This window comes from Camelina sativa, chromosome 7 (assembly GCF_000633955.1).
Source record: "Camelina sativa cultivar DH55 chromosome 7, Cs, whole genome shotgun sequence".
Lineage (NCBI taxonomy): Eukaryota > Viridiplantae > Streptophyta > Magnoliopsida > Brassicales > Brassicaceae > Camelina > Camelina sativa.
This window is the reverse complement of record NC_025691.1, coordinates 6747149-6767381: the sequence shown is the minus strand read 5'-3', so window position 1 is coordinate 6767381 and position 20233 is coordinate 6747149. Positions and strand designations below refer to the sequence as shown.

At 36.9% G+C, this 20233-nt stretch overlaps 5 protein-coding genes across 8 annotated transcripts; all 5 read left to right on the top strand.

Annotated features, from left to right (window-relative positions):
• LOC104700569 (tropinone reductase homolog At2g29320-like) lies at nucleotides 5324-6772 on the top strand. 2 transcript variants are annotated; one of them, XM_010416095.2, is made up of 5 exons: nucleotides 5324-5557; nucleotides 5669-5880; nucleotides 5964-6180; nucleotides 6269-6375; nucleotides 6460-6772. In XM_010416095.2, exons 1-5 carry the CDS (start codon nucleotides 5503-5505, stop codon nucleotides 6649-6651), a joined length of 783 nt encoding a protein of 260 aa, XP_010414397.1. In that variant the 5' UTR covers nucleotides 5324-5502; the 3' UTR covers nucleotides 6652-6772. The 2 variants fall into 2 exon arrangements, with proteins under 2 accessions (XP_010414397.1, XP_010414396.1); XM_010416094.1 differs by having other exon boundaries at nucleotides 5333-5556; nucleotides 5673-5880.
• On the top strand, nucleotides 9500-10647 carry LOC104704397 (senescence-associated protein 13-like). The gene is made up of 5 exons (XM_019227519.1): nucleotides 9500-9643; nucleotides 9738-9954; nucleotides 10025-10131; nucleotides 10229-10315; nucleotides 10439-10647. Exons 1-5 carry the CDS (start codon nucleotides 9599-9601, stop codon nucleotides 10541-10543), a joined length of 561 nt encoding a protein of 186 aa, XP_019083064.1. The 5' UTR covers nucleotides 9500-9598; the 3' UTR covers nucleotides 10544-10647.
• Nucleotides 9868-14038, top strand: LOC104700568 (tropinone reductase homolog At2g29360). Of its 3 annotated transcripts, none has more exons than XM_010416092.2 (5): nucleotides 12577-12731; nucleotides 12948-13155; nucleotides 13237-13453; nucleotides 13538-13644; nucleotides 13726-14038. In XM_010416092.2, the coding sequence occupies exons 1-5, from the start codon at nucleotides 12697-12699 to the stop codon at nucleotides 13915-13917; spliced, it is 759 nt and encodes a 252-aa protein (XP_010414394.1). In that variant the 5' UTR covers nucleotides 12577-12696; the 3' UTR covers nucleotides 13918-14038. The 3 variants fall into 3 exon arrangements, with proteins under 3 accessions (XP_019083063.1, XP_010414394.1, XP_010414393.1); XM_010416091.2 differs by having other exon boundaries at nucleotides 12579-12750; XM_019227518.1 differs by lacking the exons at nucleotides 13237-13453; nucleotides 13538-13644; nucleotides 13726-14038 and adding exons at nucleotides 9868-9954; nucleotides 12008-12167 and having other exon boundaries at nucleotides 12260-12750; nucleotides 12948-13167.
• Nucleotides 14399-15864, top strand: LOC104700567 (tropinone reductase homolog At2g29370). Its single transcript, XM_010416090.1, has 5 exons — nucleotides 14399-14510; nucleotides 14704-14911; nucleotides 15010-15226; nucleotides 15346-15452; nucleotides 15553-15864. Exons 1-5 carry the CDS (start codon nucleotides 14419-14421, stop codon nucleotides 15733-15735), a joined length of 807 nt encoding a protein of 268 aa, XP_010414392.1. The 5' UTR covers nucleotides 14399-14418; the 3' UTR covers nucleotides 15736-15864.
• LOC104700566 (probable protein phosphatase 2C 24) lies at nucleotides 18253-20227 on the top strand. The gene is made up of 3 exons (XM_010416089.2): nucleotides 18253-18776; nucleotides 18867-19187; nucleotides 19548-20227. Exons 1-3 carry the CDS (start codon nucleotides 18420-18422, stop codon nucleotides 19971-19973), a joined length of 1104 nt encoding a protein of 367 aa, XP_010414391.1. The 5' UTR covers nucleotides 18253-18419; the 3' UTR covers nucleotides 19974-20227.

Here is a 20233-nt window from a genome sequence, read left to right as displayed (position 1 = left end):
TCTCCAAATCAGTTTAAGCATTCTTACTTTATTAGCCTCTTCAATAGAGCGCAACCCCAGACCCCCTTCACTCTTTGGTAGAGAGACCTCGGCCCATGATACCTTTGTTTTCTTGGCATTCAGAGATGGCCCCGACCAGATAAAAGCCGAACACAACTTATTTAGTTCTTGAATACATGCTTTAGGTAGCCTGAAAGCTGACAACCAGAAATTTATTAGACTAAAAGTAACAGAGCTGATAAGTTGTAGTCGACCAGCAAAAGAAAGCGTACGAGCTGTCCAGTTGCTCATTTGGAGGCGTATTTTTTCTAACAGAGGAGAATAGTCCGCGACAGACATTCTTTTAGGTGAGAGGGGCAAACCAAGATACCTAACTGGTAAGGTTCCAGTAGAAAAAGGGAATTGTCGTAGCAGGTCCACCTTATCCTCCTGTGAAACCCCAGCCGTGTATATTGTGGATTTTTCAAGACTAATCTTTAGTCCCGAGTGATCTGCAAACTCATCAAAAACCCGTAGAACACCCTGAACAGAACGTTGGTTACCCGCTACAAACACCATCAGGTCGTCGGCAAAGCATAAGTGAGTAAGCTCCAACGTTTTGCACTTTGGGTGAAAATCAAAATCGTTGTTCATTGCAGCTTTGTCTAACTTGCGGGAGAGGACATTCATGCAAATGACAAACAAATAAGGACTAAGAGAGCAACCTTGACGTAGACCGCGCTTACTCCCGAAATAACCCGCAAGTTCACCGTTTACTTGCACCGAGAAAGATGCAGTGGTGATGCAGGTTTGTATCCAACACACATATTGTTCAGGAAACCCGAGAGCTCGCAGAGTGGTGAATAAAAAACTCCATTGGACTGAATCAAAATCTTTGGAAATGTCAATTTTCAAAGCACAGCGAGGAGAGACTGTTTCTTATGATAGTCCTTAATTACTTCCGTTGCAAGAAAGAGATTCTCCAAAAGTAATCTATCTTTAAGGAAAGCAGATTGATTGGGCGAGATGAACTTAGGGAGGATAATCTTTAATCGGTTAGCTAGAATCTTGGAGATAACTTTATATAACACATTGCAGCAGGAAATCGGTCTGTAGTCCTTCATTACTCTTGCCTTTTTCTTCTTGGGAATAAGAGCAAGAATGGTGAAGTTGACACCCTTTGGAAGAAACCCTATTCGAAAGAAAGATTGGATAGCTACCAGGAAGTCCTCACCTAGAGTGTCCCAGGACTCCTTAAAGAATTAAACATTGAACCCATCCGGATCCGGAGATTTATTTGTCGGCATAGCAAAAAGGACCCACTTTATCTCCTCTTTAGAGACCTCGTGTGTGAGGAAAGTTTTATCACTCTCAGAACACCGGAAGTCCAGAACACTTTGGAGATCCTCACAAGACCAGTCAGCATAGTTACCAGGCATAGAAGTAAGAAAATCTTTAAAGTATCTCTCTGCTTCAACCTTAATATCGTCTTGAGTGGTAACAATCCGGCCATCTTCACATTCAATCTCGCTAATACTATTGCGCATTCTCGAAGGGTTGCAGAAATATGAAAAGCTTTGTTATTTTGATCCCCCACCTTTAACCAATGAAGTTTAGCTCGCTGGTTCAGGTAGCTTTCCTCAATATCCGAGAGTCTCTTCCATCGTTCATATGCATCAGCTTCTGCACTCACTGCATGGGATGTGGGATTTGCCATAGTCTGCATCTGTAAAGCACATAGCTTTGTAAATGCCTCTTCGTACGAACCGTGATGGTAGCTACTAGGTCTTTCCCCATGTTCCGCAAAAGGGGTTTCAGTCCCTTTAATTATTTGGAAAATCTATGCATTGCAGAGGTTGAATGGAAAAGCGGTGGTGTGACTTCCCACTTTTCTCGGATAGTGCTCTGAAAAGCAGGATGAGTAGCAGTAGCATTGACAAATTTAAAAGGTCTCCTCACCTGCTGTGCGACTTCCTTGATATGAATTCGACAGCGCAAATGGTCTGAACATCCCCCCGACTCAAACACCGAGTAAGATTGTGCATATTGTTGTATCCACGTCTCCGTAACTAAAACTCGATCAAGTTTCTTACAGATAGCCCCATACTCCCGTTTGTTACACCATGTAAACCGCTGACTGTGGTAGCTCATATCTGTTAATTCACAACACCTAACCAAGTCCTGAAAGTCTATCATGCCATAGGAAGTAGACGGATCAGAGCCATACAGAGAATGGTCATCCCCTTCTAGAGTCTCATTAAAATCACCACATATAAGCCAAGTCTTATCCTTAAAAAGAGGTGAACCATGAATATGCCTAAGATCATTCCAAAGAAGCTTCCGCTCTGCAACTAGATTTGAAGCGTAGATAAAAGTAGCAAAAAAATCTTTCTCACCATCAATACAGATCGAGCAAGTTATCATCTGTGAGGTAGTGTAAATCGGAGTAACTCTGACATTATTCCGCCAAACCGGCCAGATTCTACCCAAGCGGTGTTCTTCATAGTTTGATAGGATAGACCATTCCGCAAAAACTGAACGAATCACCCTATCGGCCCTTCTTTCTTTTACTTTTGTTTCAAGCAGACAACCAAAATCAAAATTGTGCTGAGAGATCCATGGTTTTACCACCCGGTGTTTTTCTTTTTTGTTAAAACCCCTAATGTTCCAGAAGAAACCTGACATTAGAGAAGTTTTGGTGTTTGACTTGTTTTCAGACTACTAGGAACTGGAATTCTAGTACCCTGCACTCCCTTTTTTGACAGGAACTTATGATCCTCCTTGGATGCTCGAGGCAAAGAAGGTCGAATGGTGCCCCCCATATCACGCATTTCACTCTGTTTATCCGTGTCCACAACTGGAATCTTGTTCCCCGCAGGGAGATTTGTCACCTCCCCAATCCGAGACTCATCAGATCCCTACTCTGCATCATCGGAGATGTCTTCCCCTGTTTCCCCTTTATCGCTAAGACAGGAGAAGGAGTTTTTCATTAAAGAAGCCTCACCAAAGCGAGGTTCACCTGTTTTAGCCGGGCAACGCGTACTCTTAGATGGAGTAATCCAACCAAGGTCCGCGGTCTCTTCCCTCAGGTCCGTAGTGATATCTGGATCGGCTTGTGTAGTGTCTAACGAACTTGTCTGAGATACCGCAACATCAATCTCTCCAGCGGACGTAGTCTTTACTACCTCTGTCACCACCGCAGCCGGAGTAGACCTCACTAACCCTGAGTCTATAGTAGTCTTTTTCAGGCATTCAGAACTCTGATGACCCCATTTGCTACAAAGAGTGCATCTCGCAGGCAACCATGGATACACAAACTCCACCACTGTATCTCCTCCCTTTCCTGATTTAAAAGAATAATGCTTCGGCAAAGTCTTTGTTAAATCGACTTCCACAAACACCTTTGCTTCATCAAAAGTTGAACACGCCTCAGTATCCGGATGTAACTTTTTGGGAAACCCTATTGGACTTGTGATAGCACTTAAAACCTTCCAAGAGAAATACTTTGGTGGAACGTTCTTAACTATAACCCAAAGGGGAATAGTAGTGATCTCCTCCTGCTCCATATCCACTATCGGGCTCCACTTCGATAAAACCACAGGAACTCCACAGAGATTCCACATCCCTCTCCTCAAAACACGAGAACGCGTACGTTCGTCCTTGATACGAAAGCGTACCGTTTTCATATCCATCACAAACACATCGATCTTCACTGTTTTATCTCCTAGAGTCCAGATCTTATTCACCAAAGCATGGATACCTCCCACAAAAGGAGCTTTTGCCAGGAACCTACCCACAAGAAAATCTTCCCATAATGGATGAGCATCCTCAAAAACACTATTCGGGATCCGCACTGTAGGCAAACCATCAATCTCCTCAACCGTAAGGTCTAACTTCTCCATTTCATCGGAAATATTTACCATAGATAACCAAGAACGCTTCTCTTTCGATGAAACAGGTTGCTTCGCTTGTGTCAACCCCGGTTCTGCCCGCACAACCATCTCTTCCTTACCAGCCAGATCCTTGCCTTGAGCAATTCCCGAACTCTGCACTTCATTAACGGTCTGTAAAAACCTCGCATCAGAAGGTATCTCCCCCTCCTCTAATACCACCTGCCTTTCCGGAACCAAACTACCTTCAACCACCGGCGAAGTATCCCTCGGCGGCATCAGAACTTGCGTAGGAAGCAAAAACCCTAGATCGCTTGTTTTTTCGCCTCAGAGCAAAACGCACCGTTTCCTTTCTTCAATGTATTATTCAAGCTCATTCTCAAAGACAAACTCTTGTAGCATCACACTATGCTTTACAATCCCTATGTAATGATGACTCAATGGAGACATGGCGCGTCTCTATGGCACAAACTATACCCAAAAGTGAGTGAAAATTTAAAAAGTTATTTCCTTTCTTTTTTACAAAATATATCATCAAAAATTTAAAATGTCAAAGATCCATCCATCGTTACTTGCACCAAAAGTATAAAGAAATATTTGCCTTTTTTCTCCAATCGAAAAAAAAAACATATATATTCATATATCAAATTTGAAGATTTTATTAAGCATGAAAATGGTACAAATATTAATGAAATTAAAAGTAAGTAAAAGTTGTAAGAGAAGTTTGCGGTAAAACCATTACCTATGTAACAAAGGAAGAAGACAATCCACGTCAAGTATAATATTTTTTTGTCACGTCAATAAAAGGAGGTACTCTATCCACGTCAAGTAATTAATATAAACACAAATTTGTCGGAACGTTCACCATTTTTACTTCTAGTTTCCGACTTTCCGTTGTCTTTTGTGAGTGAAGTTATTGAATTAGATATATATGAGTAAGTTGTGGCCAATGATTTGACAACAGAATGTCATTTCTAAGCAGGACCACTTAACTCATGGATACATTAGTAAGTAGAAATGGCTATTCAGCAGCCTCAGTCGTCAGACCAAATATCTCATTCAACAACGACTATTTAATTTCAACGTTCTTGAGAAAAATGTTGCAAGAGAAGTTTTACCAAAGAGAGAAAGAAAGAAGCCTATTTGATGTGTGTTGTTATCTAAACACGTGAAATCTTTACCGAACTATGTTCACCATAATTATGACTTCTAGTTTCAGTTTTTATTTGTGACTGATGTTATTATAAAAACAACAAATGAGTAATTAAGTTTGGTCGAACATTTTGACTATAAATAGTCATTTTTGCTTGGAACCACTAATTTAGATATTTTAGTCATGTTTTTTCGTACAAACATTTCCATCTCACATACAAACATACTCATTAATCCGCACTCATATGATCCACATTCATCTCTGGCATTGTCGTTCATTGCTATTAAACTTGGCAGATATCACTATGGAAGTTGGCCAATGTTTAATAGATTTTATATATGTTCCCTATGGATGCTTAATTAATATATCCATGCACCTCATATTTAAAGGTTTAGTGATCTATCTTCATACTATATATAATTAATCAGTGGAATCTCTGGTTAGTGATAAGACATAGGTAGTCAAGATGGATAAAAACAGATGGATTCTTCAAAGTATGACTGCTCTTGTGACCGGTGGAGCCAGCGGAATCGGGTTTATATCTCTTCTATACTCTCTCTGTATCACCTATTTCACCTATTGTTCTGTTTCCTTATATAATATCATGAAAGATCAAGATTTCAAGAAATTTATGTTTATGGAATGTTTAGGTATGCAATAGTAGAGGAGTTGGCTGGTTTTGGAGCTAGAGTCCATGTATGTGATATATCTGAAGTTAAGATTAATCAAAGTTTAAGCGAATGGGAAAAGAAAAGGTTTCAAGTGAGTGGCTCAGTCTGTGATGTGACATCTCGTCCCGAGAGAGAAAAACTGATGCAAACTGTATCCTCGCTGTTCGGTGGCAAACTCAACATCTTAGTAAGTAACTTGATCTTAAAGAAACTGATCGAGTTTAGCATTTTCGTGAGGGAAACTTTTGAAGACTCATTTGTGAAACATAGGTAAACAATGTAGGTGGAATTCGCAACAAGCCAACGATTGAGAATGTGGCAGAAGACTTCTCATTCCATATCTCAACAAACTTGGAATCTGCTTACCATCTTAGCCAGCTTTCTCATCCTTTGATAAAGGCTTCAGGATTTGGAAGTATCGTCTTCATTTCCTCTATCGGAGGTGTTGTATCGATGGCTTGCGGATCCATCTTTTCTCTAGCCAAAGGTAACTACGTGTTGGTGTTGCTACTAGAGGCAAGACCAACTCCCAAAAATGAGGGTCTTAAATGTTTGTTTTATATATCTTTTTACAGGAGCTCTGCATCAGCTAGCTAAAAATTTAGCATGTGAATGGGCAAAAGACGGCATAAGAACCAATGTTGTTGCGCCAAATGCTACCACGACTCCCCTGTCTCAACCTGTAAACAACTATAACATTGTTTCTTGTCTGAATATTGTATCAACGTCAGTCCTTCTAATCATTTCTCAATTGTGTTTCTTAAAGTTTCTTGACGATATCAGTTTCAAGGAGGCATTGTTGAGTAGAACTCCACTTGGCCGTGTTGGAGAGCCCAATGAAGTTGCATCACTAGTGGTCTTCTTGTGTCTACCTGCAGCTTCATATATCACAGGTCAAACTATTTGTATTGATGGTGGTCTCACTGTTAATGGATTCTCCTATCAGCCACATGCTTGATAATCTCCTTGTTGCGTTCTGTTTTCTTTTTCCTAAACCCTCAATGTTCTCTTTAATAAAAATCCTCACGCTGTGAGATTAGTTTATACATGAAAACATAAACGAGTTCACATTTCTAAGATGCTAATCTAGCTTGGATAGAATATTTGATTACATGGGAAACTCTTGACACCTTTGACGCCAATAATTTGGGCATTATTGTCTCTTTGATACATAAAATAGAAGAAATTTTTTTGGTTCATCCTTCAGGCGAACAACTTTCATTCACTCTTTCTTAATTAACCAATTAGAATGATATATTAGGTGTTAGAATATAAAGTAGTGTTCTGTGAAAACAATTTGGGCATTATTCTCCTTCTTTGAATGATATATGAGGTGTTAGAATATAAAGTAGTGTTCTGTGAAAATATTTTTTGTACATCTTATAATTTATGTTAAAAATTTAGTCAGTTTTGATTGCTAGAGTAATTACCCGATACATTTAACCGTGAGGCGGTCTATGCGGGGTCGAATCTACAAGAACCAATGGTACACTAAAGATTTGTGAGACTTGTAAATAGCTAAAACGAACGAATGTTTGTTTGGTTTTAGAGATTGTAAATAAAAATGCAATAAATAAAACGGTTTAACTTATGAGATTCAAACATTGGGCTATAAGATATTTCAGAGATCAATGATCAATGGGCAAATGAAACAAGGAATTCAAAAGTTAACAACCGTTCTAAAAAATGAAGACAAGATTTGACTAACCCTCTTTCACTAAACTTGACTACTCAATTACTAAACTTTCATTTGTAATCTCCTAATCAAATTTGCATATTTAAACAAGTACCCTAAGTTCACAATATCTCCTAACATCAACTTTCCCAGGTTAGAGAAATAATGCTCAATTCTTATTAGTTCACACATTTTATCAAACACTTTTGATGCATAGAAAAACCTAGAATCTATAACAAGGTGATCAGTCCTATTCTAGCATTAAGAGCATATGAGTCAAAGAACCACAAAAGAAAATAGAATTCCCAAGAAAAAATAAACCACTAAATCATTTGATCCCCTACTTAAAACCCTAAAACCCAAATAAACAACACAAGGAGATGAAGAAGACATAATTAAATTGATGAAATAAAATGAGATAAGAGTTTAAAAATCTTCTCCAAATTGTCAAAGATGATGGATCTCTAATCTCCAGAAATGGCCTACAAAAGTCTCAAGATGCAGAAAAACTCAGAAAAATAGAATGTGTTGCTAATTAGGTCATTAGGGTATTTATACCCTTATTAAAATAAAAGAAATAAAATAAAAGTGAAAAAAGAAAAATTTAGGAAAAGAAAATATGTATTTGGAACCCAGACAGAAAGACAGCAGACTTCACTAAACTTCTCCAGACTTCAACAGATTTGTTTACAAACTTCACCAGACTTCTTCAGAATTCTCAAGACTTCCTTAGATTTGTCTATAGATTTCACCAGATCTCTCCAGATTTCTTCATACTTGTCTACAGACTTCTCTAGACTTGTGTCCAGATTTCATGATTTAGTTCAACTTGAAGATGTCTAAAAGTCACTTCCTGCTTCTTTCTTCCGGTTAACCTTGAATCCAACCAAAATACTCTAAATCTAGCACATCGTCTCCACAATTAATCATAACTCAACAAAAGACCAAAAAAGACACAAAAAAACGGATAAATATACGACAAATGATTTAAAACAAATACTAAATAAAGGACAAAAACCCAATACATCAAATTTATTAATTATTACAGAAATTTTAGTACTGCAAATTTTCAAAAGGTTAATAATATTGTCATATATTTGGGGGAGGGGGGGAGGAAGTTAATTATATTGAATGATACTAGAAAATTATTTGTTATCGTATTTAAGAATGTCCATATTTGTTACTTAATACAGTACCAATAGTTGTAAATTATTTACGCGTATGCGGTTAAAGTCAATCAAAATTGACCTCTAAAATACTATTTTGGGAAAAATAAAAGTAAAATCTACAATAACATATAAGGCATATTTATTCGCATAATTTATTTAAATGTTAATGCAGTTGATAGAAGTTTTTCATTGTAAACTCTAATACAGAGATGAAATGCACCGAATAGACAGATGGTGAACATGCTAGGCATTCTAACAATCCAGTTGACAGATAATAGAGCTAGTAACCTTCTTTGTCGGCGTCATCGGTGTCAAAGGACTGGTCCCTTCATTAACGTTGTTGGAAATTATGATCAAACTCTCCAATGTCATCATCAAGAGCTTATGGCTATCACATTAGTTGTTTTGTTGTTTTTTATGGATGCTTAATGTCTTCACCAAATATGATTAGTAGTATAGTGTGTTTAAGCTAATACAAATTAGTGTTAAGTAAATATAATTTTACTATGCGCAAGACACGCAAATGGTGTACAAATATGCATGTAGCGTACTATGTATTAATTAAGGGGTCGCAATTATTAATTGATAAAGTCTTTCTTTACCACACAAGGATAGTCAGAAGGAAAAGGACAGTATATTCGTACACCCCTATGTTAGGTGTGGTCGAATGGTCATTATCATATATAAGATGGACTTGTGAGTTGAGAGGTTTCAAAGTTGAAAACTATAACAACTAGCCTTGATAAATTCTTTATAAGTTCTGTGAAAAGGAGGATCCGAAATGGCAAAGAAGGGGGAAAGCTTGTGAGAGAACTCAAGATGGAGTCTTGTAAGCATGACCGCTCTTGTCACCGGTGGTAGTAAAGGCATCGGGTCAGTCCGGCCCCATTGTCAATCTTAGCTCCCTAAATTTATGCTTGGTGATGATACTAACTGTAGTTGTGTGTCATAAATAGGGAAGCTGTAGTGGAGGAACTAGCTATGTTGAATGGCAAGCAAAAGGGTTCCAGGTCTCGACTTCTGTCTGCGACATTTCTTCTCGTGTGAAACGTGAGAAACTCATGGAAACCGTTTCCTCTCTCTTCCAAAGAAAGCTCAACATCCTTGTAAGTATACATTTACAAGCTTCTCGCCCTCGGGCTTGGCAACTACAAGAACCAATTCATGTTGTATTTTTATGTTGTATAAATACATATATAGGTCACCAATGCGGGAACGCTAATAGTTAAGCCGACCACGGAGTATACAGCAGAAGAATTCTCTTTTGTAATGGCTACAAATCTGGAGTCAGCTTTCCATCTTTCACAACTCGCGCACCCTTTATTGAAAGCTTCTGGCTCAGGAAGCATCGTGCTCATGTCTTCTGCTGCCGGAGTTGTGCATGTTAGTGTTGGATCCATCTATGGAGCAACCAAAGGTACCGGATATAGATGTACATCCTTGGGTTATGATGCTTACTTAATTACGCATATATTAAGTAATTTTAGGAGCCATGAATCAGCTGGCTAGAAACTTAGCTTGTGAATGGGCAAGTGACAGCATAAGGACTAACTCTGTTTGTGCTTGGTATATCACAACTCCTTTAACTAACAATGTAAGGCCAAAATAAAACGTTCTCCTTAGTAATATGAAAAAACAAAAAAGATTACGTATCATAATTTATGTTCTTAACTCATGTGAAAAACTCTTAGTATCTGAATGACGAAGAGATTATAAAAGGAGCCGAGCGTAGGACAGCGGTAGGACGTACCGGAGAGGCAAATGAAGTCTCATCGCTTGTGTACTACAAAGATTGGACAATATAACTTCGGCATTTGTCACGTTATTATTTTTTTGTAGCAAAATTTTGGGACGATTAGTTACAATATTCCTTGTAACTATACAACCCAAAACCTGTAGTGGTGGCATTTCTTTGTCTTCCCGCAGCATCTTATATTACTGGCCAGGCCATTTGTGTTGATGGAGGTGCCACGGTCAACGGTTTTTCCTTCAAGCCTCTGCCTTAAACACATATTTGCATTTGTTCGGATCATATTTTTAAATATCAAAACGTAAAAGCTAATATAAAATGTCTCAATGGTCAAATATGTAATAAATGTAATTTAGATGAGTCCATATATCCATATATTCTATTTCTTAGAGGGAGTATTGAACTTAACATTTTAAAGGATTTTAAAATATTTTTAAAATTCTTTGTTATTCAATTGAAGATTTTAAAAAATATCATGAAATCCTACGTTATTTAACTAAGATTTATATAAAGTTCTTTGAAATAATTCAGAATCTCTTGTTATTCAATCAATAGTTTATAAATCTAACTTTAAATCTCTTGTTATTCAAAATATCACAACTTTTTTTAGAATGCTATTTTGAATGATTCTAAGAGACTTTTTTTTTCTTTTTAGTTGAAAAGTACTCCTCTCAAAATCATACCCTTTGAAGTAGAATTTTGAAGGATTTCAATTAAAAACAAAAACAAACAAATGAGCAGTCAACGCTTCTTGTTTATAATCTCTCAACAATTCATGTTTGCTTCTCTCTCATATTTGCTTCTCTCTCACGTTACTCTATTTTTATTCTTGTCTAGAGAGAACCATTGAAATATCAGTTCATATGTTGTTTGTTTCTCTCTCTCATCCTAATGTATTGTTTCTCACCATGCATAGATTTTTTTTTTTTTTTTTTATAAAATATTTCAAAATCACACAAAATTTTGTAAAAAAATCTCATAGAATCTCGTAGAATTATATTTGTTAGAGGAGTAGCCCTAAGAAATATAACTTGAATACCCCTCTTAGAGACTCTGGGATGCTTGCAGGACGTTTTTGTTGTGTCGTATCCATATGTAGGATCCCAGTGGTCAACTCTACCTGAATCAATGATCCTGTAATTCATGTGAGCATTAAATTGAGTTTTTCAATAGGAGAGAGCTGTATATTATTAGATTCTCTATGATAATTATGCATGAGCAACATATATTTTTATTTAGAAGAAAAAAAAAGATTTTATTTTATCTTTCTTTTTTGTTACGATGGATATTTTGGTCTACCTTCTGTGTTCCTCTGTTATCATAAAAGAGTGTTCTTCTTTCTGTCCGTATATGTTTCCAATGGTAGATTCAAACATTTTTTACGACATTTGTTGTGAAGAAAACAAACATGGTTTTTCTGTGAGATGTGTGTGGTTGAACATAGAAATTCACATGTTTTTGTAAATTCTTCACAAAAATATTTTTTTAAAAAAGGGATATGCTCTCTCTTTCCCTTAGATCTATCATCTATTATTATAAGAAAACAACTCATCGTATTTCCTTTACCTTTTTGTATTAATCTTAGAAATCGCATGGGATAATGATAAAAAAAATGTTATAATCATAAGTTTTTTTAATTAAAGTAGACATATTTCTTGCGTTACAAGCAACATAAATCCTTATTTTGCTTACAAATTTATTTTTCTTGGTGAATCTCAAGGCATGCTATATCAGAGGAACTTGCAGGCCTTGGGGCAACGATTCATACGTGAGCAAGAGACCAATATCAGCTTAACGAGTGCTTAAAAGAATGGGAGGGAAACGAGGGGCAAACTGATGCAAACAGTCTCCTCTCTGTTTGAAGGCATACTAAACATCTCGTGAGTATTCTCTTCTCTGTTTCACCACGAAATTTGTTTCAAAAAAACTCATGAGATACTAATTACTGGAATTATATAAATAAACAATGTAGGGACATGAGTGACAATGCCAACCACAGAATCCACAGCAGAGGATTTTTCATATCAAGCGAAGATATGTATTATAACGTAGCGAAATGATTCAATCTGTCTCTCTTTCACAGTTTCACCTGTTGAACACTTGAACTGACTACTGAGATTCAAGGAACCTGTATGTTCTGAAACAGTGTAAAAGACTCGATCCCAGGTAGTTGGGCCTAACCCTCAACCAAAGGCCCATTATATTGATTAAACCTAACCAAAAAAACATGGACATCGTTCCATACTTCCATGTGTGTGGCCTAGAATAGTAGTATTTATTTATGGATGGTCATTATCATTCATTCATTATGAATTTTTCTTAACCAGACATTCAGATCTCCATGGAAAGATCTTTTGTTCATAATAAGAAAATGGCTAAAACAGGGGAAAGCTTGAGAGAGAATCCTAGATGGAGTCTTGGAGGCATGACCGCTCTTGTAACAGGTGGCTCCAAAGGCATTGGGTTAGTCCCAATATATTCTCCTACTTTACCTACTTTATTACTAGTCCAATATCAAATTAATCTAAGATCTCATTTCAATTTTAGAATTATATGGATCTTTTGATTGTATTTCGATGCTTAATCTAGACATCCCTGGATCGGATAAGAGAATAGATTGATGATGTATAAACCAAAATGTATATCTGTGCTATAAATAGAGAAGCTGTGGTGGAGGAACTAGCTATGCTGGGAGCAAGAGTCCACACATGTGCCAGAGACGAAACTCAGCTTCAAGAAAGCTTACGTAAATGGCAAGCAAAAGGGTTTGAGGTTACCACTTCTGTCTGCGACGTTTCTTCTCGTGACCAACGAGAGAAACTCATGGAAACCGTTTCTTCTGTATTCCAAGGGAAGCTCAACATCCTCGTGAGTATATAAGCTTTGATCCATCTAGGCAGTGATTTTAGTTGTGGTTTCTTATGTTTTGGGTTTGACTTCATATATAAGGTAAACAATGTGGGAACGTGTATAGTCAAGCCGACGTTAAAGTATACAGAGGAGGATTTCTCAGTTACAATGTCTACGAATCTGGAGTCAGCTTTTCATCTCTCACAACTCGCGCACCCATTGTTGAAAGCCTCTGGTTCAGGGAGCATCGTGCTCATATCCTCAGTATCTGGAGTTGTGCATGTGAATGGTGCATCCATCTACGGAGTAAGTAAAGGTATATCTACATATATATGTATATTCAAACAATTAGTAATGCATAGCCTTCTGAGACTCATGCAAATATTTAAGTGTGTTTTAGGAGCTATGAATCAGCTAGGAAGAAACTTAGCATGCGAGTGGGCAAGTGACAGCATAAGGGTTAACTCTGTGTGTCCATGGTTCATAGCAACTCCTTTAGTTAACGAAGTAAGGCAAAAAATAAGAAAGTTAAAAGTTATATATATTGTTACTTCTCAATTGTAGTTTTAAGTGAAAAAATCTCTTCAGGTTCTCAGTAATGATGAGTTCAGAAATGAAGTGGAGAGTAGGGCACCAATGGGACGTGTTGGGGAAGCAAATGAAGTATCATCGCTTGTGGCATTTCTATGTCTTCCTGTAGCTTCTTATATAACAGGTCAAACTATATGTGTTGATGGAGGGTTCACTATTAATGGCTTCTCTTACAAGCCTCTGTCTTAAGGCGGCGTCTATTGTTTCCGTTTACGTTTATTATCAAATGTTTTATATAACATTTTCAGTGTATTGTGATCACAATTTTTGTGTCTTACTCTTAACTAATTGAACTGTAAATGAAACCTAAGGGATAAACGAATCATGTACATTTTAAAAATCTGGCCGAGTAGAATCAGTAAGAAGATGTATATGCCTAATGTAAAATGCTAAATGTTATGATAACAGAGCTTCTTATAAAAATACCTTGTAATGTGATATATATATATATATCTGTTTGTGTGTGTTATATTTGATCATATGAGATAACTGTTGAACCCCCAATAATTCGATATTTGGTCTCCTTTACAAATTATCGTGAAGAATAGTATTTCTTCTACAAGCCTTGCATCGTACACGTGTGTGGTCTACAAAAGACGAACAGTCATTGCCATTAATTTATTGACAGAGATACAAATCTTCACCAAAAGATCTATATCTGTGTTTGCTGATTATTACTCATAATCAGCAATGTCTAAATTAGGGGAAAGCTTGGGAGAGAACTCTAGATGGAGTCTTCAAGGCATGACCGCTCTTGTCACCGGTGGCTCTAAAGGCATCGGGTCAGTCCCAGTAACTTTTTTACCTAGCTTACCTAGTTTCTTACTAGTTCAGTATCGAATCTATGCTCTCACTCTATAGTCATCTATTTATGTAGATCTTTTGATGCTATTCCCATGTTTATAGTCAAGAGAACCCCAAAAAGAGCAAACCTTAATGATGAATAAACTAAAATTGCATGTGAGCTATAAACAGAGAAGCTGTGGTGGAGGAACTAGCTATGTTTGGAGCAAGAGTCCACACATGTGCCAGAGACGAAACTCAGCTTCAAGATCGCTTACGTGAGTGGCAAGCAAAAGGGTTTCAGGTCACCACTTCTGTTTGTGACGTTTCTTCACGTGACCAGCGGGAGAAACTCATGGAAACTGTTTCCTCCCTCTTCCAAGGAAAACTCAATATTTTCGTAAGTATATATATATAAGCTCCTCCTCAACTTTGATGAGGTTGGTTCCACAGTTTCCAAATCATGTTGTTGTGTTTGGTTTGTTTGGGTGTATATAGGTACCCAATGTTGGAACGGGTATAGCAAAGCCTACCACAGAGTGTACAGCAGAAGATTTTTCATTTATAATGGCTACAAATCTGGAGTCAACTTTCCATCTCTCACAGCTCGCTCACCCTTTGTTGAAAGCCTCTGGTTCAGGGAGCATTGTGCTCATGTCTTCCGTTGCTGGGGTTGTGAACTTGGAAGGTGCATCCATCTATGGAGCAACCAAAGGTATACATATATGTTCATCATATGCATAAATGTTTTGGTTTAATGTTTATATGCATAGTTAAAAAAAAACTAATGATCATTTGCTTTTATTGATACTTACATAAATGTACGCATTTTAGGAGCAATGAATCAGCTGGCAAGAAATTTGGCATGCGAGTGGGCGAGTGATAATATAAGGAGCAACTCTGTTTGTCCATGGTTCATCACAACTCCGGCATCTAAAGATGTAAAGACAAAGAACAAACATTAATCTCATTAATACTATAAAAGAAGTGATATATATAACTAGTTTCTGATGGATCTTAGTTTGTATGAAAATGTTTCAGTTTCTCGGTGTTGAAGAGGTAAAAGAAAAGGTGAAGAGCGTGACGCCAATGAAGCGTATTGGAGAAGCAAATGAAGTCTCATCCCTTGTGGCATTTCTATGTCTTCCTGCAGCTTCATATATAACAGGTCAAATTATTTGCGTTGATGGAGGTTTCACTATTAACGGCGTCTCTATGCCTTAAATTAACATGCATGCTTAAATATATATGATTTGTGATCTAGTTAAGTGCCAAATTGATGGATAATATTCTAATCTACACAAGTTATATATGTAAGTTATGTTAATGGAGCTCACTCTGCGGTTCATCATTCATGCCTTGTAGTCTCTAATTCTATCGGATAAAAAATTTGGTCGTGTTCGTATTCGATGTTTGTTTGTTTCCGTTCAAGCTGTGACATGGGATGAATTAAATAATGTATGGTGTCCTACATTGCCGTGCCGACATAAACTATGGCAGGAGGCGGTAAAAAAATATAAAATGCTCTAATTCATAAAAAATGAAATGTCACAAAAAGTAAATACTACTAACTAGTCATATAACAAAAGCTGTGTAAAGAGATAATGTTTACCCTAATTTTTGTAATGCTTTCTTAGTTTCTTTTTCTCTTTGCCTTCAATTTTTTTTCAAAACTGTGAGGCCGTAGGCCAATGCTTCTTTTATTGCCATTGACGTAAGGCTAATGTATAATGTATATTATGATCCCATACATTTTTATATAGTCATGTAATGACAACCATACGATCGTCAACTCTAATGTCCCCCTTTCCTCGCTTGCTTTACGGGTTATGGCTAAAACGTATGCTTAAGATGTTGTGGTTTTTGCTCCGTACATTGTAACTATTCGGTGGTCTTGTATCTAGTTTAGACTGCCAGAGATTATACAAGAAAGTATTAGTCTAAGCCATAGTCCGTTTCTGAAATAGTCAGGCCTCTCATAAATTGTGAGACTAATAAATTATTAATGAATTTTGAAGGATTTTGTCAGATTTATGATATTTTGGATTTTAGGAGATTTAAAGTGGGGTTTTAAGGTATTTGGTGGATTTGGTGTTATTTTTCATTTTTAATAAGAAAAAATAGTTTGTGATTTCATGAGATTTGGTGAGATTTTAAAAATAATTTTGGGATGATTTTATGAGATTCTCCACAAAATCACATTAAATATAAAAGTCACCATCCTATTTTCTGGGCAAGTCATGTTCGTGTTCTTTGGTTTGGTTTATCGCCTCTGACCCCAATTGTATTGCTGAGTATAACCATGGTGTGTTGTATAAAATATAGTTATCTGTTACATGTGACGTCAGTTTGAATTTGAACCCTGTTGATTCCTACTTTTCTGGGCAGTGTTACTTGAGTATTCCGACAAAAGAATTCAGATTACATGCTTTAGAAAAGAAATCAGAATTCTGGATTACATGATTGAAAAAAAAAAAAAGAGAAAAGGGAGGTTCGAGGTACATCTTCTGAATTTTTGTTTAAAAGAGAGAGATGAACACAATAGATAAGAAAGTGGAAAATGAATTTTTTTCTTTGTTTATGTGAATTGTTTTTTTTTTTTTGACCAATCCTTCCCATATCACACTTGTAAATGTGTGATTTTTCAAACAGGATTTCTCTTACAAAAATATATACAAAGTCTTCCAAAATCACTGTTATGTTTTTATAAAAAAATATATATATATATGTTTTGAATAACAGAGAATTTGATATGATTTTTACAAATTTTTAATTGAATAACAGAGATTGTAAATTATTTTAAATGATTTTTTACAAATTCCATATTCAATAATATTAGATTTGAAAAATGATTTACAAATTCCATATTCAATAACAGGTGATTTAAAAAGAAATACAAAATCCTTCTAAATTTCACTTCTCCGCTTAAGAAGAGTCAAACAATTTGAGAGAGTTTTATATCAAATAATATTTACATTTTTCTAAGTCAACAAAAGTCGTTGTAGTATAGTGGTAAATGTTCCCGCCTGTCACCCGGGTTCGATCCCCGGAAACTGCGCTTTCTTTTTTTAAGATATATACAACGGCGCGTTCTTTTTTTTAGATATATATGTTTGGACCTCCCTTATTGTTGTTGGGCCTTCTTAAAATTGCCCAAAACACAACCAGCTCTTTTTTTTCCTTAATTTTTTTTTGTTTGTTTGAAAGATGATTGTTGTTTACACAATTTGATATATTTTTATAAATTGGTCACACCGCCATCACAACATAGTTGATTATTATATTTTTGATATGATTCGCTGGACTCTAAAGGCATTAACAATGGAAAAGAAGAGATACAAGTTAATCTGTCACATATATATATTAAGTTTTTCTTTGTTTACGTGTCTACTGTCTAATAACATACACATAAAGTATCGGCACTAAGCTTGTTAGGTTTTTTATAAAGCAAACATAAATATATTATCGAAATTTAGGCATGTTTATGCAATCAACTGTGAAAACCAACGTGATGAAATTCCTCAAGTATTTTAAAAATAGAGAAACACAAAACCTACATTGAGGGGAAAAGCTACGTACGACTAAAACGTACACTCGTGGCACGAAAGCAACTTCCTATGTTCCCTGCTGTGTCCATGTAATTGGACCACGAATCTCGCACACTCGTTACTGACGCTTACGTGAAAGAATTTTAAAATTGTTTCTGAAGAGGCAGGTTTGTGTATTAAATAGGGTGCGAGTTGTAACGTGTAAATGACATTATTTTCTCCATTTGAATGGTTTATGAGTTTTTTTTTTATTAACCAGTGAAGTAACACCTAAATCAAGATTCAACATTACTTGAAACAGAGCAAAAAAACTACATTGACGTAATCGGATTTTTGAGTTTTTTTCCTTTTATTTTCAATATGGCGGATATATGTTACGAAGTTGTGACCGGTGCATCTCCGTCGTCGGTTTATGAATCGACGTCGCCACATTCACGGCGTAGGCAGAGGTTTAAGACGGTGATGCAAGAAGATTGGAAGAGGAACTGTAAACGTAATAAACAACAAGAGGCTTTAGCTAATAATCATAATATCGACGACGTCTCCCGAGAGACTTCAATGATGGAGATCAGTCCGAGATATGGTGTTTCTTCGGTGTGCGGTAGGAGAAGAGAAATGGAAGACGCAGTGGCGATTCATCCTTCGTTTTCTTCAACCAAGAATTCGGAATCTACTCAACACTATTTTGGTGTGTACGATGGCCATGGTTGTTCTCACGTACGTACGAAGTCGTTTTCATGCATTCTCTCCCTTATTTCAAAACTGTTATAGTTTTAGCTGATACGACATCGGGTTTGTTTTATCTAGGTTGCAGCAAGGTGTAGGGAGAGGCTTCACAAGCTGGTGCAAGAGGAACTGACCTTAGATGGAGAAGATCAGGAAGAAGGATGGAAAAAGACAATGGAGCGTAGCTTCAAGCGCATGGATAAAGAAGTTGTGTCGTGGAGTGAATCTGTCGTGAGTGCGAGTTGCAAGTGTGATCTTCAATCCCCTACTTGCGATTCCGTCGGATCGACCGCAGTTGTTTCAGTCGTCACACCGGATAAGATCATCGTCGCAAATTGCGGCGATTCTAGAGCAGTTCTTTGCCGAGATGGGAAACCAGTTCCTTTATCAACCGACCACAAGGTCAGTCTCACTCAAAACTTGCTAAGTTTGTTATAACTTAAAATCAATTGGTCATGGCTCATATATTATAATATCCTAAATGAGATCTTAACAAACATCTAGTCTTGAATTCTTCATTCAGCGAACACCTCTATCAACATGTTAAGTTTGGTTTAACTTCAAATCAATCAGTTGATCATGTACAATATATTACCCTAGGTTATATAACTTCGGAGAAGAGATATAACAAACATATTATTGTCTTGAATTCTTCATTCAAGCAACACACATCACCTAGTTGTTATTTTCTTGAATTTCAATTAAGAAAATATTGGAATTGTGGATTTACTCGGAGATTTTGTTCTTTGTATTGAAACACAGCCTGATCGTCCAGACGAATTGGACCGGATCGAAGGAGCTGGAGGACGAGTCATATATTGGGACTGCCCGAGAGTTCTAGGGGTCTTAGCAATGTCAAGAGCAATAGGAGACAACTATTTAAAACCTTATGTGAGTTGCGAGCCAGAGGTAACCATAACGGACAGGACTGACGACGATTGCCTAATACTAGCAAGCGACGGTTTATGGGATGTGGTGTCAAACGAGACCGCCTGTTCAGTGGCTCGTATGTGTCTCCGTGGTGGTCAGAAACGGCGAAGTAGTCATGAAGATCCGGCGATCTCTGACAAGGCTTGTACGGAAGCGTCTGTATTGCTGACGAAGCTGGCGTTGGCAAGGCACAGCAGTGACAACGTGAGTGTCGTTGTGATTGATCTCAGAAGAAGAGGACACGTAAGTGGACACTAATCGAAGGCGAAGACACCGCTTTAACTTTATGTATTTTTCAGTTTCATTTTTGGTTGCTTCTTGAAATGCGTGGTTGTTTTTTGAGCAGCTAAGAGCTGCTTTCTCAGATCCCACTAGATGGTATACGAATCAGCCCGACTAAAAAGGTTAACACTTTTCTAGGAATGATTAGTTTTCTCAAACCTAATCATCTCTTGTGTAATGAGTATTAAAGAAAAAAAATCAAAATTATGCCTAAAGGAAGGTCCACTTTAGTTGAC